The sequence below is a fragment of the Takifugu flavidus genome, chromosome 10 (assembly GCF_003711565.1).
Source record: "Takifugu flavidus isolate HTHZ2018 chromosome 10, ASM371156v2, whole genome shotgun sequence".
Lineage (NCBI taxonomy): Eukaryota > Metazoa > Chordata > Actinopteri > Tetraodontiformes > Tetraodontidae > Takifugu > Takifugu flavidus.
The window spans coordinates 4,082,452-4,109,396 of NC_079529.1; the positions used below are offsets into that span (position 1 = coordinate 4,082,452).

The 26,945-nt window shown below is 43.8% G+C and overlaps 4 protein-coding genes across 10 annotated transcripts in view; 1 reads left to right on the forward strand and 3 right to left on the reverse strand.

Moving 5' to 3' along the window:
• Positions 1–25,089, reverse strand: part of LOC130532742 (myelin-associated glycoprotein-like) — a 55,821-nt gene extending 30,732 nt beyond the window's left edge. For both annotated transcript variants that reach the window (XM_057045562.1, XM_057045561.1), the window contains exon 1: positions 24,999–25,089. The gene's annotated coding sequence lies outside the window, so the exon portion shown is untranslated. The remainder of the gene's footprint in view (positions 1–24,998) is intronic.
• si:dkey-79d12.4 (zinc finger protein 135) lies at positions 294–3,600 on the forward strand. The gene is made up of 2 exons (XM_057045557.1): positions 294–647; positions 1,335–3,600. The coding sequence occupies exon 2, from the start codon at positions 1,555–1,557 to the stop codon at positions 2,935–2,937; it is 1,383 nt and encodes a 460-aa protein (XP_056901537.1). The 5' UTR covers positions 294–647; positions 1,335–1,554; the 3' UTR covers positions 2,938–3,600.
• On the reverse strand, positions 3,031–17,266 carry kcnn4 (potassium intermediate/small conductance calcium-activated channel, subfamily N, member 4). 6 transcript variants are annotated; one of them, XM_057045549.1, is made up of 9 exons: positions 17,125–17,266; positions 16,643–17,007; positions 13,104–13,190; positions 11,736–12,172; positions 10,470–10,605; positions 8,156–8,266; positions 6,165–6,286; positions 5,391–5,460; positions 3,031–4,895 (listed from the first exon to the last, which is right to left on the reverse strand). In XM_057045549.1, the coding sequence occupies exons 2-9, from the start codon at positions 16,919–16,921 to the stop codon at positions 4,725–4,727; spliced, it is 1,413 nt and encodes a 470-aa protein (XP_056901529.1). In that variant the 5' UTR covers positions 16,922–17,007; positions 17,125–17,266; the 3' UTR covers positions 3,031–4,724. The 6 variants fall into 6 exon arrangements, 4 of the variants coding, with proteins under 4 accessions (XP_056901529.1, XP_056901527.1, XP_056901528.1 ...); XM_057045547.1 differs by lacking the exon at positions 17,125–17,266 and having other exon boundaries at positions 16,643–17,118; XM_057045548.1 differs by lacking the exon at positions 17,125–17,266 and having other exon boundaries at positions 4,753–4,927; positions 16,643–17,118.
• Positions 17,791–22,608, reverse strand: si:dkey-79d12.5 (maternal B9.15 protein). The gene is made up of 5 exons (XM_057045577.1): positions 22,453–22,608; positions 19,869–20,046; positions 19,657–19,791; positions 19,191–19,470; positions 17,791–18,984 (listed from the first exon to the last, which is right to left on the reverse strand). Exons 2-5 carry the CDS (start codon positions 20,039–20,041, stop codon positions 18,772–18,774), a joined length of 801 nt encoding a protein of 266 aa, XP_056901557.1. The 5' UTR covers positions 20,042–20,046; positions 22,453–22,608; the 3' UTR covers positions 17,791–18,771.
• Positions 25,090–26,945: the final 1,856 nt, after the last annotated feature.

Sequence of the window (26,945 nt, forward strand, 5' to 3'; positions counted from 1 at the left end):
CTAAACTACAGATTTGAGTATAATAAACTGTACTATCATTATGATCTATTTGTTTATTAGTTTTTTTATGTGCTATATTCGACAGTAAATTATACACTATAAGATACGTATGAATGTAAAATCAATGTATTTATTCAGCTCTTGCCAAGATTGACAGAAATTAGTGCAATGCATTTTTTTCTAAAAGTGGACATTGCTTCATATGTAAATGTAATATTAAAGGCATACAGGATTTTTATTGGGTTTTTTTTAAATTATTTCTGCAGCTGCGCTATCTTGCGTTTCAGGGTTTACTTCCGTTTTAGAACGGAAGTGGTTGCTGTTACCAAGCAATGATGGTGTCTTCAAATCCAAAGTGTGATTGATTTTTTTAAATGTAGCGTACTCTGACCACGGTATATTGTCTTTGTGAGCATGTGCATGTACGCAACTCTCTATTAATTGTGTATGAGTTGGTATATGACGGAAAACATTCGTCGATTCCCAGAACCTGAAGTTTGTTTATCTACCGCTAGCTTTTTTTGAAGAGCCACACAATAGCGATAACCGACTCCAATACTCTAGTTATGATCGGTCGGATTGTTTATTGTTAATCTACACTACAGAGAGTGATGTCAGTATTTTGGTGCTTGGGCTTGTCTGTAGAGGTAAGTAATCCTTAATCATGCATGTAAAAATATCTAAACTTGGGTTACGCCGTTGCGTTAACCAATTTTATTAATAGCAAAAGAAGACGACAGGACGTAATTGCTTGTGGAAAAAAAACGTATTAAAGTTTGCGATCCATTAATTAAATGTTGTATAGTTGTTAATATTTGGTAGACGAATTTAGATTAAGATACCAAATATACCAAATGTACAGACATGCAAGCTAGCCGTTTGTTAAGGTTGCTAGCTTAGCGTGATGTGCTTAGCTAAAGCTTGTTGGTTATTTTTTTCGAATGAAAGGTTATAAACGGAATATTATGCATAATCATAACCCTACATCCCCCCCGTACCATTTCAACTAGAGCTATTGAATAAAAAGTATTGCTGCTTATATGATTTATCAGTGGACCAATGTGTTGATGAATAAGTGGTCTTTTCACTTCTAAATATGAGATAATAAAGAAAAAATTAGTTTGAATGAATACCTTTTGAAAATATAACATATCTATCTCACTATATATATATGTAGTGAGAGAGAGAGAATTGCTATTGCATCATATAGTTTATTATTAGTAACATATGGTGATACTTGATGTATTCTAGTATATGCCATGTCATTTTTCAGTAGTACACTATATGAATCAAATATCTCAAGGTTTTTCAAGCCAATCTCTTTTAAATTGCAGGCCACCCAACATTTGTCTTGACTGGCTTATATGTTTGAGGACTCAAGAAGCAATGAAGAGCGGTGTGCATTGGGAAAAAGGAAACGTTTGGATTGTGGCAAAATTCCAGCAACATAACGGATGTTATGACGCGCTATAAAGGCGACCAAAACCGCGCCACCTTTCGTACATGCCAACTCCCAACGTCGGAGAGCCGAACAAGCACGCATAGACGAGGTGCATGGGTTCCAAATACATAGGTTCAACGATGATCCCTGGCATCAAACAGCGGAAACAATTATCCCGGCTCTCAAAGTCAAGGCATCAACAAAGAAGTCAGGCCTCTGGTAACTGTATGGAGTATATACTGGGTAGAGATGAAGATAATGACAGTGACATGGATGATGATACAAGCAGCTCTGACTCTGACTATGGTGAAAGGACCCCTAAACATGGAAAATTAAAGTCAAGTTCAGTGGGTGATGACCCCACATCCAATGATTTGATGTGCACTTTCTGTGGCAGAGGGCCTTTTAGGTCTTTGAAACTCCATCTGCTGCACTGTAATGTGAAAGTAAATCATCAGTGTCTACGGTGTAAAGAGTTTTTCCAGACTGAGAAGTCTCTCAATGAGCACTACATGCCTTTATATACATGCGAGGTCTGTGGCCAAGTATTCTCTAAGGAGAAACTGTACAATGACCACCAGTGTCCTAAAGGGATTAAATCCTGTTTGGTCCTGTTTTGTTCAGAGTCGATGCCAAAAGCATGCAACATATGCAAGTCCTTTTTCACCTCTCAGGAAACTTTGTTAAATCATTTCAATAAAGTTCACACGTCAGTGGTCAGAAGAAAGGTATGCATCATCACCAAACCCAAGTCAGTCGTTCCAGACGGTGTCAACGGTTCTGCAGCTCCGTCGGCCATCGGTCCTCCAACCACAGCCAGTCAGGTCATTAATGGGAAGCTCCATGGCAGCGAAACCAGCTCCTCTCTCTCGACCACCTCATCTGAAGTGGGCGGACCTCCGTTTCCAGTATGCTTGATAACTGCTACTGCATCGGCCACTTCAGAAAAAGACGGCACCCCCGAGAAACCAGAAGATCAGCCATCCAGCTCTCCATTGTCTGAAGCCTCAAAAGTCGTTTCCCCACCAGCACCCACCATTATGGCCCTGTTTGAGAACGGCAGCCACAAGGTGGCCTTAATGAAACGGCTGAACACGGGCTGGCGCCTCAAGGCCCCCCACCCATGTAGACAGTGCGGCGCCATCTTCCGGCAGCCCTTCCTCACCATCAGCCATCGGTACCGACACAGGGGCCAGCGCTCTCACCATTGCCAGTGCGGCCGGGCATTTAAGCACCGTCTGCACCTACTGCGGCACTGCGTCCAGCACGCCGAGACCTTAAGCTACATCTGCGTCAGCTGCGGGGAGACGTTCATCGGAGCGAAACAGTTAGCCAGGCACATTGAGGGCAAAGTTGGGAAAAATTCTCCTCCTGGACAGAAACAGAAAGTTCAAAAAAAGTGTAAAGTGCCCTTTACCTGTGACTGCGGGCGGCACTTTTTTAGGCCCTCGGCGTATATTTGGCACCAGCTTCAGAACAGGACAAAACCAAAATGATTAAACACCCTTCGAAGGCCTGCGTCCCAACACGTGGGTTTTTAGCTGTAATTTGTGTCTCTCGCAGTCAGCGGAAGTGTGAAACCAAAACAGTCGCATCAGTATCTTTTATTGCTCAGTGGTGGTATCAAAGAATTCCTTGTATGTTTCGCTTTTAAACTTTATTATTATAAGCATCTTCTGGAAGGTATAATGTGGTTTCACAATGTGCAAATGATAGGAAATAGGGGTAGGAAAAGACATTTTCTTTCAGTACGGGATGAAACGTGTCAAAACTCCAGTTTATCCCTCTGAGGTTGGTCCAGTTCTGCACCCCCCCTCCCCCCCGCGTGTCTCACAAAGTGCATTCTAACAGTGAGGTTTAGATTTCTGTTATTTCAACTTGCTTTTGCTGCCCCGCGGTTCCAGGATTGGGACATTCGTTTGAATATGACCTTTTATAGTGTTCATGTATCATTTTAATGTTCGAGTTGTTCTGTGTATTTATGTCCAGTAGGTGGGGCTGGTGCGTTTTTGGAAGAATAAGTTTGTAACAGGCGATAAAGAGTTCCTGTTTTTGCAACACATGTAAACCTAAAACTGCAAATCTGACATATAGATGTACATTTGAAAGAGTGGGATAACTCCTTCAGCTTTTAAATAAATGTTCCATCTACACTTGAAGTTTAGTGTTTTGTGGTCTGGACAATTTCTCATGGTGGTTTAGAGGAAAGCAGCACAATAATGAACGGTTAATCGGATCTATGAACCTGATAGAGACAATAACAATGATCATCCTCAAAAGAACAGTTCACCCCAGAATGCAGCTCTACATTTTCTAACATAGTACACTCTCAATCTATTAGAGATGACATTTTCGACTATTTTGGAACTGGAATACATTTAAAAACACTTCTACTGTCTCCTTCCGTTAGTAGAGACGGTCAGCATCTGCATCCAGACATCTATGCTTTTCCCTGTCAGTGTAAATCTGCAAACTAAAGCACGAGAAAAACTCCTGGTGACATGAAGATTCGAAGTAATCTCCTGGGTTCACAAGCAGACACATACAAGATCTTCATACAGAAGAGAATATTTACATTCGCTTGCAAAGACGGAAGTGGTATAATGTTGGAAGACCAGTTGCAGGCGTAGAATGCACTTGATTTTAACTCATTTTGGGTGAAATGTCCCTTAGTATCTGACCTCAGAAGGTTCAATGAAACTGGAAGGCAAATACCAACACCTTTCAAGAATTTACAAAAATTTAAATGTAAAATGATACATCTTCCACAGGAACAAGAGTGAGACAGACTCCAATGAAAACAAAAAAAAAACCCGAGTAAGAACTATTAAACATGATCCTGTACTGAACAAACCGGATTCTAAGTCTCTCCATCCCGTTCCAAGCATAATTCGCTTCTTTAGGCACTGAAGCAGACAGAAGTGCTCCAAAAGAGAGATTTTTCAGAACACTGGTTCTCCCACAGTGAAATAAAGTCTGATAATATTACAGCTATGAGTCATAGTGCAGCGCGCTCAGCACAAATCCAGAAGATGAGATCTTTACTAGGTATGCCAGTCCTCCAAGTGGTTCAGTATGTTTGAGGCAGCTCTGGCTGCAGAGGGTTTTAAGCCTGGCGTTGGTGGATTCTGATGGAAACGCTGGAGATAATTATCTCACTGCGTCTGAAATCTGAAACCCTGTCACCTGCAACCCCCCCAAAAACAAAACAAAACAAAAAAATAGGCATCTTCAGCAGGCCGGTTGTGTTTGTTCACATCAGCGGCACGTCCACGCGCCTCCTTCACCTGATCTCCGGGTTGCGGCGGAGCAGGACCTGCGAGAGCAGCTCGGACGTCTGATGGAAACAGCGGCTCAGCTCATCCAGTTTCTGCTCCATGGAGAGGATCCGCTGCTCCAGCTCCCGATAGGAGTTGTTCCAGTTGGCGCTGAGGTCGCACATGATCATCTGCATCTGTTGAAAGCAGCGACACCGTCCAGGGCAAACTGTATATCAAAAACCCCAGAGGCAGCCGGCCACGGCCGTTAACCCCTCGGGGGTTCCTCAACTCTCACAGACATTATGTTATTTTTGCATCTGTGCTTTCCTTTAAAGTCAAGATTCAAATTTTAGGGGGGAAAAAGATGCTGCCAGCACCTGATTTGGTGATTTTTAGTCCTCCGTGTGAATAATGTGGTTTAAAACGCACAAATAACACTTGAGCGCTGCTCACCTTCACATCCCAAATTCATCCCACATGGAAAACCTCTCTGAACCCGAGAACCCCGCACATAAATGAATCCTGGGGCATTTTATGGAAATTTTTAAACAAGCATTTAATGTGTCTGAACACCTAGCGATAAACAGCCTGTAAAAAGCCTGTGCGTGTGAAATGAGTGTCTTCAGGGGGATCTCTATCGCTCTGCAGTGGAACATGCACAAAATATTCCAGCCAGAGTTGCCATTTACCTTAGGGAGGTCCACCATCTCGCTGACGTAGTCTCTCAGCTTTCTTTGTTTGAGGCGTAAATGCCGAAACCTGCAATGAGAGGTTTGGCAACTCCCAGTCACTTGAAAGTAGCTCTGAAACAGACGAGCGCACTGTAGAAACCCCCCTTTTCTTGGAGGAATATATGCTTACAAATTAGTATTCCAGTACTCAACATCCAGCAGTCATGCTGTGTTAATTAAGTGCCTATAAAACATGACTAAAAGGCTTTTTTCCTGACGTATAATGGTGGAAAAGACCTAAATTTAGTTTCACGAAACCACACACACACGCACACACACACACGGAAACCAATATCGCAATCCAACAGCCATTTTCTGAAGATGGACTGTGTGTTGGTCTTAATTCCAAGGTGTGTGGTTGCCTCCCAATTTCCACACTTTCCAGACAGGCCACCAAGCACCACATATAATCCCGCCTTTAAGCTAATGAGGTACTTTATGTGTTCCATTTTATGCACAGAACCAAGAAGTCCCGACACATGCGCAGATGACGGTGCATCCATGCGTGCAACGATCGCCCCAAAAACAAGAAAAATCCCATTGAAAAAATGAGCCGGCCTTTAAAACCCGTGACTCTGCAGCCAAAGCATGTTGACACACACTTAACGATCCATTAACTACACACATGAAACACTGCACCCATGAGTCGCCACCCGCTTACACCTTTAATTCAGACGTAATTCCACGCAGGCGAGGTGCCCCAAGCGTTTATGCAGCGACGCAATAACTCACACTCTGATGGCTTCCAGAAGGCATCTCTGGTGTCTTCGGTGCTCGCCGCGGTTGCCCCTTTTCAGGTTTGTGCGGTGAAGAAGCCAGCACTCCCTCAGGACGTTAGCAGCAGCGTGACGGATCTGGTGAAGGCAGGAAAACAACAACCGGACTGAGACATGACAGCAAAACACATGCGTCCACAGATGGGGTCATGGTAAGATCTGAAGGACAGGATGTTGTGAAGACATTTAAACCTTTCAAGGGTCCCCCAGTAATCGCCCCTTGGCACTTTTCTTTTTGATTCTATTCATATCTGTTTGTCTTCCTGCACAAACCACTGAAGCTGCCCGGTGATGATGTCACTCCGGCCCGGTTTTCAGGGTTTATTAATAGAGACTGTCCGTGTGTGCATGCAGATGTCTTCCCTTTTTTTCCTGTAAATCTGGGCTTGACCAGATAGCTTTGGGAAAAGCAACCAACACTCGGCATGAGAACAGGGGAGAGCCAGGCAGAAAGATGCACCTAGTAACAGGATGCAGCACCAACAGACAGGAAAAGGTTATATCCTCCGAAACAGCACGTCGTCCCCACTCAGAGAGGAATGGAAATGAAAGTGCAGCTGTGGCCACATTCTTTATTTTAGCTTTTTGGTCACACTCTGCTCGAAGGTGTTTATTTACCAGACACTTCCTTCTGACATGGGAAAACACTTGAGCAACAGCCAAGGTTACAAATAGTCCCTAACCAGTTTCCTCTGCTGCTTTTCCGTCCCGATCGGACACCAGGTTCTTTCCTGACAGGTGATCCCGAGGTCATACAATGATAATAATTTTAAAAAATAGTAAAAGACCAAATATGCCTGACACAGGAAGTGGTGACGCTTCCAGCCTGACATCCATCAGCTTTTTCCATCTGGGCACCGTGTTGCAGGACACACGGACGAAGTTCTCATTCACACTACAAACATGGATGGATGGATGGATGGATGGATGGATGGATGGATGGATGGATGGATGGATGGATGGATGGATGGATGAAAAATGCACGCACATCTCATCCATCCACCCACCATCCATCCACCACCACCCACCATCCATCCATCCATCCATCCATCCATCCATCCATCCATCCATCCATCCACCATCCATCCACCCACCCACCCACCCACCCACCATCCATCCATCCATCCATCCATCCATCCATCCATCCATCCATCCATCCATCATCATCCATCCATCCATCCATCCATCCACCATCCATCATCCATCCATCCACCCACTACCATCCATCCATCCATCATCCATCCATCCATCCATCCATCCATCCATCCATCCACCATCCATCCATCCACCCACCCACCCACCTACCCATCATCCATCCATCATCATCCATCCATCATCATCCATCCATCATCCACCATCCATCCATCCATCCACCCACCCACCCACCCACCCACCTACCCATCATCCATCCATCCATCCATCCATCCATCCATCCATCCATCCATCCATCCATCACCATCCATCCATCCATCCATCCATCCATCCATCCATCCTCCATCCATCCATCCATCCATCCACCATCCATCCATCCATCCATCCACCCACCCACCCACCTACCCATCATCCATCCATCCATCCATCCATCCATCCATCCATCCATCCATCCATCCATCCATCATCCATCCATCCATCCACTCTAATCTGGGTTGCTGGGAGTGCTGGAGTGTATCCCAGCATTCACTGGTTGAGAGGCAGTAACAGGTCACGACACAAGAGCAGTTCAGAGTCTTTTGGACAGTGGGAGCAGTTGTGGAAACCCCAAACAGGCACAGGGGAGAAAATAGGGCCTTCACACTCAAAGAAGTGAGGCCGAAGCGAAACCAAAACCTTTGCGAGACGACTGGGCAAACCACATGGTCTTACATCGCCACGTTCACGTCCCAGAGGGTGAGAAGGAAGTTCACGCAGGTTTAAAACGGCTGGTTAAAGCTTTCCTGCTGCTCTTACCCTTTTTGAGATCTGAATGTCCAGCATGAAGAGGTGCACATGTTTCTCCCCTTTGTTCAACTCCAGCGTCTTGGTGACGACCGCCACCAGCATGGCTGTGCAGGCGACACCCTGCAAGCCAAACACACGTGAGGACGCAGACAGTCAGCAAGGATGAGATTCAGCTCGACTCCCTCACACAAGCATTTGCAGAAGTGCTGAGGAGACGTCAGCAAAGAGGGACAGATATAACTTTGAGTCTTCTGACTTTGGCTCGATAACTCCCCACCAGGGAGAACATTTATTCATAAAACTGAATGTTGATCTTTGGCCCGCATATGGTTACATTGAAGAAAGTTATATTTACAGCAGGAGTCCTCTGCGGCGCTGCTATAGTGCTGCTTTTCTGTATTTATAGCTCTGCGCTGTGGCTGGAAGTTGAGCTAGAGAACGCTGGTGAAAAGCCAGATCGGGTGCCGTGCAAACGGCACCACGTCGTCAGAGACACACAGGAGAAACACACATCCACAGAGGATGGGGATTGACTGTAACCAGTTGTTACCTGTTTTCCTCTTTATAGCTTGCAGAGGGGGAAAAAGAGAGAAAGCAGAGGTCAATCAAGAACTGGAAGAAACAAAAGAGTTGTAAATTCAGACATTTCTTGGATTTATTCATGCACCACAGCACAGGGAGTCGTCTCAGGACAGGTGTGGCGGCAGCTGTAACTGGCTCCCAGTACCGCTCTAATGGGTGAGGGGATTTTTTTTTTCCAAATCCCTGGCACAGGTTGGCACACCCTCCTAATGTACCGCTGCCAAAGGCAATAAAAAACCTAAAAATGGATATGCTGGAAAGTTTTCCCTTATAAGTGGGGGGGCGGCTTATAAAAACAAGGCAGATGGGGGGAAAAACAGAGGGGAAAGATTGTTTTCCACTCTGTCAGAGAGGTGTTGAAACCAGAGCCGTACCTACATCCACAACCACGACGGCAACTCTTATCTGCTGGCGTCGTAATTTAATGCGATCAGCGCTCGTTGCTGGTTGTCACACGTTTTATTGTGGGCTTATTGCGATTCTTGATGTTTTGTCAACCATCTGAGGCTGATCCTGAAATGCTGAGGTCTTTAACAGTGATGCACGCTTGAGGGGGTGTTTCCATTGTGCCCTGTAGTTTTACACTTGGGGGTGTCGGCATCTCACAACTCATAATATCCTAACAATAATCCTGCACAAACATATAACATAAGGGTCATGTGACCACAGCTTGTTTACAAAAATTCAAGGAACTCTGGAAGCTGCGCAGTATGGTGAGTGCATGTTACAAATGTGGTGGGAGATTTCCCCATGTTGTGTTTACATGATGAGAGTCTAAGCTCAGTTATTGTTACAAAGCTCAATCATTTATATTTCGCTGGATATTTATTTATTTTTGTGGGTTTTTTTTTAAATTCTGCATGTCCACTTTTTACATTTACGTGCCAAAGTTTTGGGAAACGGTTGTATATAAAAATTACCCCTTGTGGTTTATATTGTTTTCCCGTCAAATCTGATATGGAATCTAAGTCTGGGCTGCAGTTTACAAACTGAAGAAACACGAGAGATGTTTTTACCGGATATGTTGGAAGAAAATGAGCTGTTCCGCACCAGATGGGAATAGGATCACTGAGATGTTTCATTTCATTTTTGCTCCCCCCGAAAAATATACAATTGAGAAAAAATGTAACCTCCGGTGAGTGATATTTTCTATCTCCTGCGAGCTGTAACAGGCAGAGAAGTCAGAGAGTTCAGCGAAACATCGTCACTCAGCAGAGTCCTCATAATCTATACAGATGTTTAGTGAGGACTGAAGAGTACCCAAATATTCAGGCAGACTCCAGCGCCTGGTACCGCCAAGGTCTTTGACTTCGGCGGTTGAGCTGCGATTACAAAGGCGCCGCGTCAGCACCATGCGGCGGTTCAGCTGCGCAAGAGGAGATTCAGAATGTGCCTCTGAATTACTGTCGAGATGTAACGCAAATGCTGGAGGAGAAAAGCGAACTTGGGTAGAAAGTGGGTAGAAAAAAAAAGATTAATTGGAAAAAGTTGCACCAGTGGAACAGAAACAGAATGGACCAAAACAAGGAGGTGATACGGAGCAGAACAACTCAGAGCAGAACCCCGAGCAATGAAATAAAACAAATAAGAGATGGAAGTGACGTGGAATTAACGGCAGCAACGGAACTTTTTGTTCTGGCCCAGGATTGATTAGGAAGGCGTGCAGAGCAAAAGAAAATAGAAGAGAAGATGTTCACTTTTGCTGCTTCTCAGTGTTTCTCTCCCCAGACAGCACAATTACCATGACTCCCGTGAAGAGACACACTGCCTTGCCGCAGGTGGTCTGGGGCGACACATCCCCGTAGCCCACTGTGAGGAAGGTGATGGCCACGAGCCACAGGGCCGTGTCCATTTTACCCGTCACTTCGATGGTTTTCCTGCAGGAAAGAAACGCAGAGTGATCAGCCGATATGAAACTGATGGACGTCCTGAGAGTTGATGGATTTAGTCACTCTTTCCCACAAAACCTCTGTTGATTTTTTGTGCGTTCAACTCGAGTTCCCCTGTGACCTTCCACCTACAGTAAACATACTGGCAGCTCCAGAGTGGCAGTTTGACCAAGGTGTCGTCACCTGTGCTGTCCTATCAGAAGCTCACAGTAACTGATTAGTGTAAACTCCTAAAAACGGCGGAGTAAGAGTATTTACCAGGCTGACTCTGAACAAAGAGCCCATTCGCTGCTCAGCGGTCTCCTTATCAACAGACAATGGCGGGTGGAGGTTTGGGTCCGTCCATCATAAGCTCTTTTATTACATCTGACTCACCAAAACACACAGGAAGATGCAAAAGGCCAAGCCTCCCAGATGAACAAATGACCTCACATATGCGTGTGCGCACACATGCACACAGGACAGGGCTTTTGTTTTGTTGGCCGACGTTAAAGAGCAATTTGTTGAAATCACAAAACAGAACTGTGCGATGATCGAATCAGTTATTATAAATCCATTCTGGAAACGGGAAAGTCAAATTGACCATCAAGGTTTGAGGAGGAATGTCAGACTACCACATATTTCTCTCTTTCATGTGCACATGTGTGACGAGGGGGAGGAATGCTGGACGTTAGCTGTGTGCGTGTGTGCGCGCATGTGTGTGCAGGCTTTTATTAACAAAAACTATAATTATTGGCAACGCATTCTATCATTTATGCATCAGAACACTGTCCGAAAACACAAAAGTCTCCCATATCTGAAACGGGTGTGTCTAATTTAATGGCACGTTTGTTCATTTAACAAAAGCACTTTGGGGATTTACTTTGACTCTGTCCAAGAAGTCCGTTTATTTGATGTTCACTCGCTCATCATAGACATCAGTCTGACAAACAACAACTCCCATTTCACCATTCAAGACTTCCACGGCTCTAATAGCAAGTTTTAGATTTTCTATTCCCTTCTTGTAAAAGTCTTTAAACTAAACACTTCATAGCACTTTCATGTTGCTAAAACTGCTCTTAATGATATAAACGCTGCTCAGTTGATCTACATCACTTGACTTGAGTTTGTGGTCTTACCTCTCACACAGTGTGAGCATCCAGGATGCAGTGAGCCAGAAGAAGATGATGAAGATGAGCAACGTGCGCCCCGGGTATTTGTTCATCAGTACCTTGAGAACGAAGCGAAAGGTGAAGTTGATGTTGTTGAGCGAGCCGATGCTCCTGTAGGAGGCGCTGAGGAGCACTTTGCTGTGCAGCAGGATGGTTCTGTGCACCAGGTACAGGCGGAGGAACATCAGCATAGACAGCAGCAGCTCCAGGTCCATGAAGGCTTCGCCTCTGTGGTTGGAGATGCAGAGCGGCGCAGGAGAAGAGGAGTTGAGGTGTTGGCTTAGCTCCCTGTACGTCCCAATGGGGTGGATGACACAGACGATCAGCTCCAGGGTGATGACCAGGACCCTCTGACTGGTCATGGCGATACGCCAGTCCACCTGGTTGTGGTCAATGATGAAGAGCTGAAAAGATAATGACAGGGGAGGAGAAAAGTGCTGAAAGCTGTTACTGTTCTAACATTATGAGGAGCAAAACTTAATGAAGGTCACTTCTGTTGTGAGCAAGATCACACAGCGACAGCGGAACACCATCCGTCACACTCACTGTGCATTTTACACAGACTGGGCAGAAATCAGCAAATAAAGACATCTTAATTTTTATTGAGATGAGAATCAGATTACTGCAAAACGCAAAAGAAGTAAAGTAGCCTCGTATTCTTGAGATGTGGAAACAATGAGCTATTCTTTACTCTTTCATCTCTGAGTGTTACAGCAACATCAGAGCAGAAGTGAGGGCCACTTAAGCCTCTCCACGCCTCCCTTATCTTCTCCCTGCATTTGTAAAGAGGCCACAAACACGTGCAGCAGCTGAAAACACCACCAACTGTAAGGATCCTCCCAGCAGCGTGAACACAGTGAAACGTCTTTAAAGACTCCTGTCATCGCGCCGCCGCGTTGCGCTCGTTCTGAGCCGGAGATGTGGATGCCGTGTTTATTCTGTTTAATTTAAACCAAAACACGTCATGTATATTTCATCTACACACAAACAAAACAGGATATCTGGATTGGAAAAAATACTGCTTTTCATCTAGTCTTTTTTTTTCTTTTTTCTTTACACATGCAGTGAATGCAACACAGGTAATCAGTGTTGAGGCTACCATCAGTGGAGCGAGGCTTGTTTTTAAAATGTTTGCCCTCAAGTATCTCTGAGAAAGTATCATCCTGACCAGGCTAATGTGGAACAAACAGAAGTGAAATAAAAGCAATATACAAACCATGGCAAATCAACCCACGGAGATCAACAATGCAGCCATGCGTGTGCAAACACAGACTCTGACTCGGCACATCACAGCACGCCTGTCGAAATCCGTTGGACAGGGAGGAGGAAACTCACCCTGATGTCCTTATAATGGAAAGCTATAATGAGGACCAGGAGACACGCTGTGGACAGGCTGATGGAACAGTTGAAGACGTGCGAGGCCTGCGGAGGACAGAGACGACGGTGTGAAAGTGCAACCTTCTACAGCAGCCGACACGTGATTTGACGTGTCGTTAATGATCCTGATTCAGTAGAGCTCAATATTTGTTACATGTTGTTGGACAACTGTCTCTCCCTATTGAGAGGTACTTAATGTATCTTAGCATCGCTACCAGGGGAAGGAGAGCAATAAATATCCTTACGTTTATCGTTAAGTCCTGTTTATCGCTGAAGCAGCTTGTGAAAAAAAGGGTAGAGAATAGAGAAAGGTAGAGGAAAGATTCACTATATTCTGAAATGCATTTGCAACAAACAAGCAAATTTAGCAAAAACTATGATAAATGAAACCGTGAAAAAAACCACCATTATCCACAATATAAATTCTTGTGCCCCCCAGCAGTAGATCTCTCTCTGCTCTCCTTCTCTTTGGTTATAAATGTTTATGTGGGACAAGTCGGGGTTGGATTATTAGCTATGCAGGAGGCGTTTGTTCAGTAAACAGCCAGAGGTGGCGCTGTTGCATGCAGCTGAACCCAAAGCTAGAAGTTATGAAGTGGCCCGGCCCTCAGTAGTTAAAGACTCCATGCATGTCAGAACAACTAATGCTAAGCCAGTGGAAGTTTTTTTCTTTGTTTTCTTTAACAGGAACTGCAGTTAAGTTTGGTTTACAGTTTTAAAAAGATAATTGGAGGATCTCAAACTTGAGGAGGGTGTAGGTGATATGGTGTGACGTCCTTGGCAGGGCACGCCACTTTCCACAGTTTCTAGCATAGCATCCACAATATGTGTGCACTTCATCCAAGGGCAATTAGAAAGACCCCACAAAGGCTCAACGTTTCACCAGATTGCATAACAGAGGGGTCAACAGCAGTTGGTTGGGTTTTTTTTGCACATCTTGGACTTTCTCCCTGCTTGAAGCGCTGTTTTAGGGACCAGCTAACAGGGATTTTTGCATGTAAATAAAGGGGTAAAAGGTGTAATAATATCCTCTCTTTTATTACCAGCTATGGGTTCAATTAATGCTGGAGCATCAGCTGGGGCAAAAGCAAAGTACAGACAGGCTACAGCTCCTCACAGGACTGTTGGATGTCACAACCTCAGCTATGATATCAGAGCAATGTAAGTATAACATCTATCAGATTTACTGTGAATGAAAGAAGTGCATTTATAATTGTGCAGTTTAACACCACATCTGTTACATATATATTTCGTTTTTTCCTGCGTGTCTGAGAACCAAAGATGCCTTTCAAGGGAGCAGTGATTGTGAGTTGGGGCTGTACAAATAAAACTGTCATGACTTGGTTGACATATGGAAACAAAAAAAGCCCTGACTTCTGCACCTTCACCCACTTTAATCTGCAGTGACATGGGTGCTTACCCAGAAAAGGCCCGGAAACCATCTGTGAGGCAAAGACTAATGTAACCCTAAAAACAATAGCAAAGAAGTGAACTGATTTGAAAAATAAGACTGATGATTTATGTCAGGGAGTCACAGTAGATGGATCGACCTGGCTCTGAAATGCACTGTCACAACATTGCCTGTGTCCTGTAACAGGCTCATTTATTATGGTTATGGTCATGACAGCGAAGCCAAGTGTGTGAGCTACAGTTCATCCTGTTGCTATGGGGGTTTACAGTTGTGGTTTGTGAGTGACTTCATTAGCCAGGTTTTGTTGAAACCATCTTGCAGCTTCTGAGCCATGCAACAAAGAGTAGTACAGTAGTGCTTCTACACTCTTTCTCATTAGAAGCCACTGTTCCAAAGAATCAAGACACAGTCCGACATGTTGAAATGTCTTTGGAGACACCAGCGTGAAATGCAGCTGATCTATCTATCAAGCTGGAGAGGAGTTATTTAACCTGGATGACTGACAACATTTACCGACTGGCTGTATACTTTCATTTTTCATTGTAACTAAATCAAATCAGCAGGATAAAAAGGGTTGGTTTTGTCTTTGCAGTCTGGGTAAGATAACCCTTTGGATGGAGTCGTTCTTGGAAAGCCATAAAAGTGCCAGAGAAGAAGAGAGGATGTGAGATTTCCTCCAGATTAAAGGACACACTCCTGGCTCTAACACAGGTGAACTCGAGACGCAGGAACTTTCAGGCTGGCCACGCAAACGCTCTAATTAGACACTAAATGATGTGGAAACAGCCTGAAGTAGTCTGAGTAATCTCGCTGGAGGAGAGGCGAAATGTGGAAAAACCTTCCTGAAATAGCTCTGTTTTTGTGCATAACCACGAAAATGTAATCTCGAAATATAACTCTGCGGGACGGATTTATCTTTCATCGACTCGGGGGTCAGACGGCTCCGTCGTATCTCGCAGGAAATTTAAAAATTGCTTAAAAAGAGATTTTTTTTTTTTTTAACTGCGGCCATGTGGGAAAAGTCACAGCACTCCAAGGAGGAGGAAGATGTCAGATCTCACTCCCGACTTGGACACAACATGGGCTAAAATCAGTATTGCACACTATTATTCACACTGTGTGTGAATTCCTAATGCTGCCTTGCCAAACTAGAAGATTTAAAGGCGGGAGAGAACACCTTTCCAGTACATCAACTTTTCCATGGTAGCGAACCTGATGGCTGATGGATGGACCAACGACACCTGTTCTCCTCCCCTCATCTGCACGCTGGAATACTCTGTCTGCATCCAACACCATCCATATTTAGGCCCGGACATATTTCCATCGGTCCCTCTAAAGATGATCTGATGCACGTCGGCGCTCTCTGACGCTGTAATCAATCACCGGCTTCACAGCACGGAGGAGGCCTGATGTTTTGCAGCACGCATGAGAGCTTTTTTCCACATGTGGAACTGGCGTGCGCTGGAAGAAGTCAGGAGAGTGGGCTCGTGTGTGTGTGTGTGTGTGTGTGTGTGTGTGTGTGTGTGTGGGTGGGGGGTTAAACAATTTGTTGATTGTGTGGCTTGGCATTGTTATCCACTACGAACTGCATGTTAATGTCACGGGGCCAAACTGCCAGACCATGTCTGCGAAGGGAATAGCTAATCAGGAAGGTCACTGAAGGTCAGGACCCAGGTGGGGGATCCGGTGGTGCCGCTACAGAAAGAGGCCCAGATAACGCCTGAGCCGTCAGCTACAGGTGTTTCTTTTGCTGCTGAAATATGCCAGCGTCTTGCACAACACTTCAATCTGCTGGTTAGTTTTAATCAGCCCTGCCGCATGTGTTATCTTGAGCTCTTGTGAGATAGAGAAGACTTGTGAACATTCTTCAGCTACTCAGTTCCTCAGAAGAGGGCCACGCCAGTTGGCGTGCTCAATACTGATAATATTTAACGTGCATGTAAAAATGTACACAAGATGTAATGAAGTCGTCTGTCAGAGCTCTGGGCACGTCACAGAGGATGTCCCCCTACTCATGCGGCTTTTCAGGGAAACCTACCTTGTGAGAAGAGCAGCCTGCAGAGGCACAATTCACTTCTACACCTACCGTTTTATCAATGAAGGGGCACGTCTCAGCGTGGACGATCATGAGCACGATCCCGAGCACAGCGGTGCCCAAAGCCAGGGCGCACAGGCGCTTCTTATCCTCTAGCAAAAACTTTCTGTCTCGGAGTCTGTAGAGGTTGTCTCCCTCCATGGGACCTGTCCGCTGCGTCACCGGCACTGACACCTTCGACGAGTCTCGACCGTTTCGACTGATCAAGCCGCCGAGGTTGGCGCAGTCCAGTTTGGAGTCGCCGGGCAGGTCGTAGTTCGTCATCTCCATGTCCAGAGCGCAGACTGGACGCCCCCGTTCCGTCACTCTCCGCTCCGCCGCGTCCTGCCTGTCCGGGACCCCTTTCGCTTTCCGACCTAGTTGGGGAAAACATAATCTGAAAGGAGCTCGGACGCCCGGAACATGCTCACGCTTGTCGCACATCCAAGTCGCAATCTTGACAACACGGCCCAGACACTGGGCTTTATCCTTACATGTGCACGGCGCGGCGCGTCTCGACTCACTGATGCTATTTGCGCACTTGTATTTACACTTGTCAGGGACGGGAGTGCGTCAGTACGCCACAAAGCAGAGGTGTGTGTTTATCTGTGCACTTCGTGAAACAATCTGCTCTTTATTCATCTTAAATTTTGAAAGAGTGGCTCTCTTTTGCTTTGGGACAGGCTTGAAGGGATCTACAGCTTTTGACTGTTCATTAAAAAAAACAACAATAATCCGGAGTGAGAAGTTCCAATGCGACAGTGACATCTCCTGGTCGACTTTGGACTTGATCTTTTAACCGTTTAGGTCTGCGTTCACGTTAAGACACTTTAACGTTTGCAACATATTTTAAGCCAAACATTATTTTGTGAGTACATTTGTTTGGTTTTCATTTCCAGTTTACAAGAGGTCGAACACTGTGTGGCAAAAAACCTCTTTTCTTCTATCTCCTTATTAAACTTTTAAAAGGGCCAGCATCATGACCTTGGGCTAAATGACGCAGCCAGCAGAGGGGGGCGTCTTTCCGCATCCTGTAGCCTCTCCGACGTAATTAAAGCCCTGCAATCCTTCCAACACTGAGTGCCAGAAAGACATGCTAAGACTGACAGGCATTAAATCAAAAAGACTTTATGCATTTTTATAACAAGACACAGACACAGTTTTATGCTACAGCAAACAATGTATTAAAGCCATTGTTTATATGCAAAAGATAACACATTTCATATAAAACAAATAAGCAGAGGCGTGACACTGAATGTGAAAATTGTGAAAGAAAATAACGTCCATCAAATAAATATGCAGCAATTTAATTGACTACAGTACGCAGTGACCGAGTTCATTGTGCAGGCTAATAGCGGTAGCATAGTTCCACAAGTTATCTACAATAACAATTAAAATTGTTTTTAAAAGAACTTTAAGCAAGCAATAAAAGATATTTACCTGAAAAATAACCATTTTGCTACAGCTGAAGAGTATTTGTGAAGTTACATTTGCATTTTAGAGCAGTCACACTTTAAAAAAATAGATGTTTACGCATAATCGCAGGCATTAGCTGTGACTTCAGTGCCACCCAGTGGAGGTCCAATAAATTACAAGACTGTGAAGGTAAAAAAATGTGCTTCAATCTGTTTTTTTCTATATTTACAAGCAGTGGTCGTAAAATATTCTTATTATACAGATATTGCCACTATAGCTAGAACAGATTAAAACCTGGAATCCTTTTTACACTGATTATTTACGACATATGCACTGTGGACAGTATTTGGTGAGAGAACAACGGAAACTGACAGAACAAGCATTTCATATTAAAGATATTGTCATGAGTTCCTGAGAATGTTCTAGCACCCAGTGACAACAAAAGTATTTTAAGTGTGCAGAACATTGCAAAACCTAACAGTGCAAAACTGACAGTGAAAAATGTGATATTGCTCAAGGTAAGTGGGGTTTGTGCTGAGTGTAAAAAAAAAAATAAAAAAATCAACCTTCAAGACATAAAAATTACAGAAAATGTCCAGCTGTGAGGTTTAGAAAAGGATCTTTTCGGGCCAAACTGAGCTGAACTCAGGGCCCTGATGTGATATGGCTCAGACAAAAGAACTTAGAACACCGTGTCCACCTTCTTCCCGGACTTTCTGGATGCTCTAACCCTTCACAGATCCCCAAGGCTGCAGGCTGGCCTGAGGGAGAATGAACTGTGGAGACGGCTGCGGCAGGATGTAGTAGCCAAACACCTGCTGGTGTGGAGAATGTGCTGCTGGAGGAGCACACACCGTGTTCAGAAACACTGGAGCACCTTTCTTGTACTGAGGCCAAGCTGGTGTGGGCTGGTAAACGTACTGGAGGCTCGCAGGGATCTGAACAGACAAACAACTGACATGAGTTTCCTGTATGGATGTTAAACAGTGTCTGGAGTGTGCGGCGAGTTCACACGTGTCATGCTTAAATCTACATCTTAGAACTGTCTCCTCCATACATGGAACCAAATTTAATCCATATAATGAATATAAACACTCACTAGAACACTGAGATTCAAGAATGCAATCAAAAAGAGAATAGTTACCACATTTCTGATGTATTGGACCTTATTATTCTCTATGTGCCTCTTCCGGATCCTGGGAACCATTGTGATGGTGACGGCGCCGCCATCTTCCACGTTCTTCACCTCTTTCTCGTCATCTTTGGCCTCCTCCTCGGCGTCGCTGGACACGGCTGAACCGCAGTCTGATGAGGTAGCGGAGTGGTAATCTGACGTGTCCAACGGAGTCGAGTCATCCTGTTCTCCCCGTGTGTCCTCCTCATCAAAATGTTCTATTGTGAAGGGCCTGCTGTTCTCTGCACACCTGCGGAGAGGGAGCGGAATGACTTACAGCTCATTCTTTTGTGCACCCTACGTTGTTGTTCACCATTTTCCCAGAATGCCGCATGACTTAACCTTGTTACTAATTCTTGGCCAGGCAGAAACATGTCTGTTTATTAAACCTGGCCTGCCTGCATCATTCCCTGCCGCTTCATGGCCCATGACTCACCTCGCGCAGACCTCCAGTGGGTCGATCCACAGTGTGAATTCAGGCGGAAGGCCCAGCTCACGGGGCGTGAGCTCACTCTCCTCGCATGCCTTCAGGACCACCTCGCAGAGAGTTCCGTTATTTATCCGGATACATCTGTGGATGAAAAGAGGTTAAGATCCCAGCTGATCGTATTAATGCTTTGATGAGACAACCATTTTCCAGACTGGTACCTGTACGCCTGTCCTTTGCTGGGGCTGTCGGGGTACCAGTGGTTTTCATATTTGTCACACAGAAGTTTCTGCAGCGTCTGGGCAAACAGTTCTGCTTTGGATTCGTCGGCTTTCCCACATGCCACAGCCATGCGTTTGATGAATCCAACCCCAGCCTTCACCTCTCTTTTCATCGTGTCTGCAGAATTAAACAAGAACCTTAAAAAAACACTCTCCCCCAGGCCCGCCTGCTCTCGCAGAGGATACAGTAATTTGCTACCACTAAGCCCCCCTCTCTGCACCTTCTTTTTTTATTCTGAAAATATAACACCGTGGTGTCAAAATGCTGCTCTGCGGCATTACTTCAGAACTTGATCCAGTGTAAAGCAAATCAAAAATAGGTCGAATTAAAAAAAACACCTAGCGCTAGCCTCAGCTGTTAGCATGCCCTGGTAAACAATGGCATAACATGGCAATAAGAGACTGTCCTCCTATGGAGAGCAACTCCAGGAACTGGGCTGGTTGCAGGTCACGGATAAAAGCCCAGAACTGCATTCAAGCAAATGCGATACAAACATAAGCTGCTCTGTTGACACTCGTTCAATCTGAACTGCACCAGTGGGGAGTTTATTGTCCGATAGTGCGCCCACTCAGTTGCCAGTGTCAGCCTGACCAGATAGAGCGTGCTGAAGAAGGCCAGGCTGATTTCTAACTCTCAGCTCAACCTGTTGACGACCCCGCAGAGAAACTCCGGCCGTGACATTTTCAGGTTTAGTCATCTGTTGTTGTGGCTTGAAACACACGTCTGTCACTTCAGCCATCATTGTACAATCAAGGAGAAAATGATTATTTGCACCAGAAGACGCAACCGCAGCCTCCACAACAGGCAGATCTGTATCAAAATATTGTTTCCATTATGTGAAACAAGGGAGCGTCTTTAATGTGAGATTTAAAGTGGAGTTACACAGACATTGAATATCTCCCGTCTTCATTATAAGAAAAGGCCAAATGAGCACAGGAGCCCACAAAAATGAAGTCAAACACGTTTATTCCCAAAGACGGCGATGGCGCAGCAGAGGAAAATCACGAGCATCAGCAAAAGGAGTTCTGAAAACGAATGATTGCATCTCATCTTTTATACCATAAAACATGGATGCGGGGGTCTGTTTCTCACACCTCTTTGTTCTCATAACCTTATCTAATTTATGTGCATTATTGGATTAATCTGGCATAGTTGCAAAAAAAAACAAAACTTTTTTATTGGCGTCACAAATTTATTGTACCTCTCCTTATATGCTCACTCCTTTCCTAGTCTCGTATTTATTGGTGTCTTTGATGCTCTGCTTTGGTTTTTTTTTTTAAAGATAAGAAAACAGGAATCAGACTCAGTGTCTAAGTCCAGGACAAGAAAACTGGCGATCCATCAAGAACACTAACGCAGATGCACGTCTGACAACAAGCCGGTGCATAGCTATTACAAAGATACACAATTAGGACAAATCAGATACTGCCAGCTTGGCCTGCACGCCGTCACTCCATCCGTCAAGCAGACGCAGTCCTTTCAGAGGCATCGGCTGCTTGTACATACAGGTTTCTGTTGGCTTTATTCTTTTAAGCACAATTGTGCTCACCAACGGTTGGAAATGTCTTTAATTGTTCTGCTGTGTCACACCTACTGGAACCACAGTTGTCCATAAGCTCAGCCATCAGTTAAAGTGGCTCAACGGGTGTTTTGCTGATGGCTTTTATCCAGGGACAGTACACAACGATCTGAGTGGTGGTTTAAAGTACGCTGCTACTGATTTCAGCACAATCACAACTGTCAGCCAGGCCAGGAGGCATTTTTGACACTTCAGCTTTACGTTGGGAGGACAGATCTTAAGACGCCTGTCTGTACTCGACAAACCATCTGAACATGGACATGCTGACCTGGCAGTTCAGGGGATGTTTTCGGACGTGTGTGTTTTGTCAAATATCCTAACTTCCATTCGTCATAAGTGGGTCACAGACTGAGTCACAGACGCTGACGGATGTGACTGGCAGGTTTTTCTCAAACATTCGTCTCACGCTAGGTGGTGTTTATTCCACCCAAGAGTCGTTAAAAATCACTGTGTGCAAAACAAAACTTGTTCTCGGGCTGAAACAAAGGAGGCGCAACGTGGCGAAGGACAGACTCAACGGTCTGTAACTCGATACGACAGAAAAATGAGAAAAGAGGGGGGAAATATGGTGGGGCGCTTTTTTTTTATGCTGTGACAAAAGAAACCTCACGACACGAACTGGAAATAACACGTTTGGTGTTTCTGACAGCGTGGAAACCCCCCAAGGAGGAAGATGCGAAACGGTCCTATTATAAGTAACTAATCAATTCAACTACTCCGTGGTTATATAGCGAATATTCGCTCTGAGGTGATTTATTTAAGAAGAAAAAAGTTTCCGAGCTGCTAACCATTTAGTTAAACTATTTTTTTTCTTTCAGGGGAAAAAATACCAAGAACTTGAAATAAAAGTAGGTATCAAAGTTTAATCAGGCGGACAAACCAGCCCGCCAATATCCAAATCGTAAATGTGATACGTCTAGCTTTCGATGCGGAGCGATACTCACCGTGGAAACGTGTCCGGCTGGTCGCGAGGCGTCCTGAGCTCGTGTGCCGTGTCTGCGTGCCTCGCGCTGATGTGTTGGAGTTATTGTGGTCGCTCAGCACATGTTGCTTCCTTGTTCTGTTCACTTGCTGTAACTCGGACGTAACATTACCGTCAGGATGACTCACTTCCTGTTGTCAGAGCCGTGAGCTCGAGCTGACTGGCTGCTGAGTCCCAGCTACACCCCGCCCGGACCATATATGGGCTGTCAAGGTAACCAGTCGTTTCACCCTGTTGCACTATTCGTCACCACAATGTAATGTGTTGCAATAATAACAGGTATACTCTACCTGCAGTTTATCTCCGTGTCAGCGTTGAGTTATTGTTAAAACAGTTACGTCTCCTAAATGCATCACACGCGCCACAATTCATAATTAGCTCCCCTTATTGCTAATTTAGTTAGCATGCGTTGCTAATTTCTTCATTACTGCTTAATGTTTTACTTCTAATTGATTTATGCACGACGATATCGCGAAAGGAAAGCCCACCAAAAAACTTCCAACGGCATATATTTATTTCATTTTTACCAAAAAAATGACTGTACTTTTGTTATTCGTAATAAATACACGAATAATGTGCTATATACAGTCGGTGATTTTAATCTTACAAAATTCTGTCAGAAAAGCTGCGAAACTGAAGGAATTTCGCAAAGAAAAGTGTTTGCAACGTTTGAAGAACTGAAGACGGAAGTGGAATAAATTTCTCGCCAGTTCACACGTGGCCACGTGTGTTTTGTTAGAGACGTTTGACTGCACTGAAATACACTGCAGCTATGAAAATCACAATGTAGTGTATATTTTCTTTAGCTCATAAGGCTATGTAATGTTCGTGTGTATTTTCCTTTAGCACAAAAAGGTATTTGGTGTTTAAATGAATGATTGTGTATAAGAGGAATATAAAATGCTGTACTTAGGGAATCTGAGCGTCCGGAGGGATGGTTTTGTCTCTACAGAAATTTAGGCCTAGCTGAGAACAAGAAACCACTAGTAAAACGCCGGGTGCAATACGGAGGTGACATGGAACATATGGAGGAACATATGTCTTAAAAAGGTATATATGGTCTACAGCGAAGAACTTATGTTTTTAAAAACCAAAGAAGGTATATTCGGTCACCAATAGAAATTAATATTAAGTGTAAGATTAAACAAAGGGGGGAACTACCATTTTAGACACCAATACAAAGGGTTAATGGGCAATAAGGTAAAGAGTAATCCACCAATGAAAACAAAGAAAGTAGAATTATATAAGTAGAGTAGGGTGTAAGGAATGGTCTTCCACACCCAGAATTTATGGTATAAACAGACACAAGCGTAAGGATTTTAGTTCTTCCTGGGTTTTCCTTTGGAATCGCTCATTTTTCCCTCACAGTTTTACTTATTACTTTTTGCTAATAAACTTTTGGACTTGACTCCACCAAGCTCTTGTGCTCATTTTGGACTCAGAATATTTTGATCACAAAGACGAGGGAATCTCCACGTCAACAACCTATATCGTGATTTTATAATTACCTCCATTGAGGTTATGTTACAGCCAGCTTTTAAATAAATGTTATCAATATTTACTAAAATAGAAATCAAAATTTGTTCATACCTGTTATTTTGCCAAAAAGTCAGAGAAAAACAAAACTAGATTCTGACCATTGATCATTGGAAGATGAAAGGTAAAATAGAAATTACTCTGAGTGCTTTTGTTTCTAGATTATACTTAAACATTTATATACTCCAATTTAAGCATTTATATACTTTCCTTTAAATCCTTTATGTCTTTTAAATAAGTCCCATTATGTCCCAATTCAACAGAACTATTATCTGTATTGGTGTTTATCTCAGTGTTAATTAAAAGAATTTTTGGTAGCAAAAGTTTTTTTAAAGAATTTAAATGCACAATATCAGGTAAAAGCACTCGGGTCATACCATATTAAAGAGCTCCTTCATTTCAAATAAATATCTATTTAATGTAAATATTGTCACATTTGCAAGTGTGAATGAATATACTTACAGTCTTAATAAGTGTTAATTATTGATGGTTCTGAATGTCTGTCATGTAACTGTAATGACCTGAGAAACATTTCCTCTCGCTGCTTATTTCTTTTTCAAAGTAGCATTTTATTATAACAAATGTAATGTAAGAATATCTGGCCAATGCTTTTTAAACCACTGAGTTCCAGCTATAACAAGATCCGTCTAGATGCTTAACATCATGTAGGAATCCATAAGTATCTCCATTCCCCACCAACAGACTGACAGCACAACTGGAGCTTACGCAGTGTCATTTATCGCGGGTAATCATTTGCCTTTACTTCACTGAAAAAAGCGCTGATGTTCACAACACGGGCTTTATAAATCAACATGAGGATTAAAATCACAATTTCCCCCCTTCCCTCGAATATCACCACTGAAATAAAGTTTTTACTGGATATTTCGATTTTATAGGTTCTCCTGTGTCACGTCAGTCCTTTTTTACCACTAGAGGGCACGCTAGTCACTCTATATCGTCTAGTTCTCAGACAGGCAGGCAGGCAGGCAGGCAGGCAGGCAGGCAGGCAGGCAGGCAGGCAGGCAGGCAGGCAGGCAGGCAGGCAGACAGACAGACAGACAGACAGACAGACAGACAGACAGACAAGAAAACAGGCAGTATTTTTTCATGGAATCATGGGACCTTATACTCTTCTTCTGTTTGTGCCCATATAGAAACCTGTTTAAGTTAATGGATCCTGAACCTGGATGAGTCATGCCGTTGCACATTTATGAAAAATAAGTTAAGTATTGGAAGTGAAGGCTCTTGACCCTCAAACATGATTGTTCTTTCTCAGGAATGGCTACTCTCTAAATGTGTCTGGTGGTATCAATGAAGCCCACACGCATACACCACATGCAGCCTGCTTCGCCCTTAAAAAACATATTGATTTCTCTCTTTCACAGGGAGCTTAATGCCATCGATCGGTCAGGCCCTTTCAAGATCAGCACCAGTATAAGCATCTCTTCCTCTAACACACACACTGTCTCTTTCCCCTCAGGTAATGACTGTCCTTGGGTTGGGAGAGCTGGCGAGGGCTGTTTGTCTGCGTTTTGAAGTGTTTCTTGCGGCATCCAGTCCTCCATGCTCTCCGCTCCTCAATAATGGGACTCAACCGATATTGGTTTCTTTCACAGAGGGTATGAACAAATGCAGAACGCACCTTCTTTGACCTTTATTGTCTGCCCATCCCCCCACCCCCCACCCCTCCACTCCCCAGCGGGTCGATACCTATTTGTATTTGAAATGCATTAGACCATTTAGATTGAAAAAGTTGGCTTTTCTCCGGTTTTGCCTTGCAGGGAAATCAGGCCTGCAGAGACTCTTTTCTTGTGAAAGCTTTAAGCCATGCGCACATGCATGGAACCTGTATCCCCTTTAAACACAACTCAAGAAAAAAATCCATGTTTACAAATCGAGGGCAGCATTTTTATGCATATGGACTTGTTGATACTCTGTCCTTGAACCAGCTAATTGCTCAGCTCATCGATGTCCAAAGCTAATTTTGCAATGAAACATTTACTTTTCAGTGATTTTATAAGGTGTCATCTCAGTTAACTAAATAATAATTACACGTTTGCACTCATTCCATTGATATAATCTTCATTATAGATACTAATATATTATAATAATATTCATTATAGACACTTCACTGTGTCCTGAAAAACAAGGTCTTTCACGGCAAGCATTTAAACTTTTTCCCTGATTGATCATTTAATGTGTTAAATCCCTGCAGTTTAAAATGTTAAGGGGTTAATATCAACTGTTCTTCCAGCCATTACTTGACTTTTTAGATGGTTGAGCATTTATTTATGTCCTTTCCTTCAACTGTCTTATATAAGGCAGCCTCTGATTCGAGGTTGTGATGGTGATTAAATCACCACCAATGTTATTTTCCACAGTATTCAAAAAGCTTTCTTTTTTGTTGTCTGTATTACAGCCAGTCCTTGGTTCACAGGATTGAAGTTAAACAAAGCATACATCATAATTCTAAGTGCATTAGAAATAAACATTTTCCAAGGCAAGAATAAATATCTAAGATGCATTGGACGAGTAATCGTGAGACGAGCAAACTGCCCACGCTGCCTCATTTTGAAAACATTTTTCCTTGTATGTTTAATTGTTTATTGTTTGCTTTATTGTATTTCTTAAGACAAACTTGCGCAAATACTCTTACCGGTGATGTACTGAATATAAAAATTGAATGTGAAAATCCCTCCCTGCTGGGGTTGCTAAAATATAGAAAATGTCGGGAGTTTTCCACCACTCTTACTGTCGATGCTTGAGCTGTGGCTTGTATTCTTTTCCCTTTTTCTTTAGAAAATCATCCAATTCCCGACAGCTCCGACAGTCTTAAATGTATTTATGAAGCCAAAAACCCATCACATAAATTCTGCTGCTGCACACGTAAATGTTCTGGGAATGCTTGTATAATGTGGA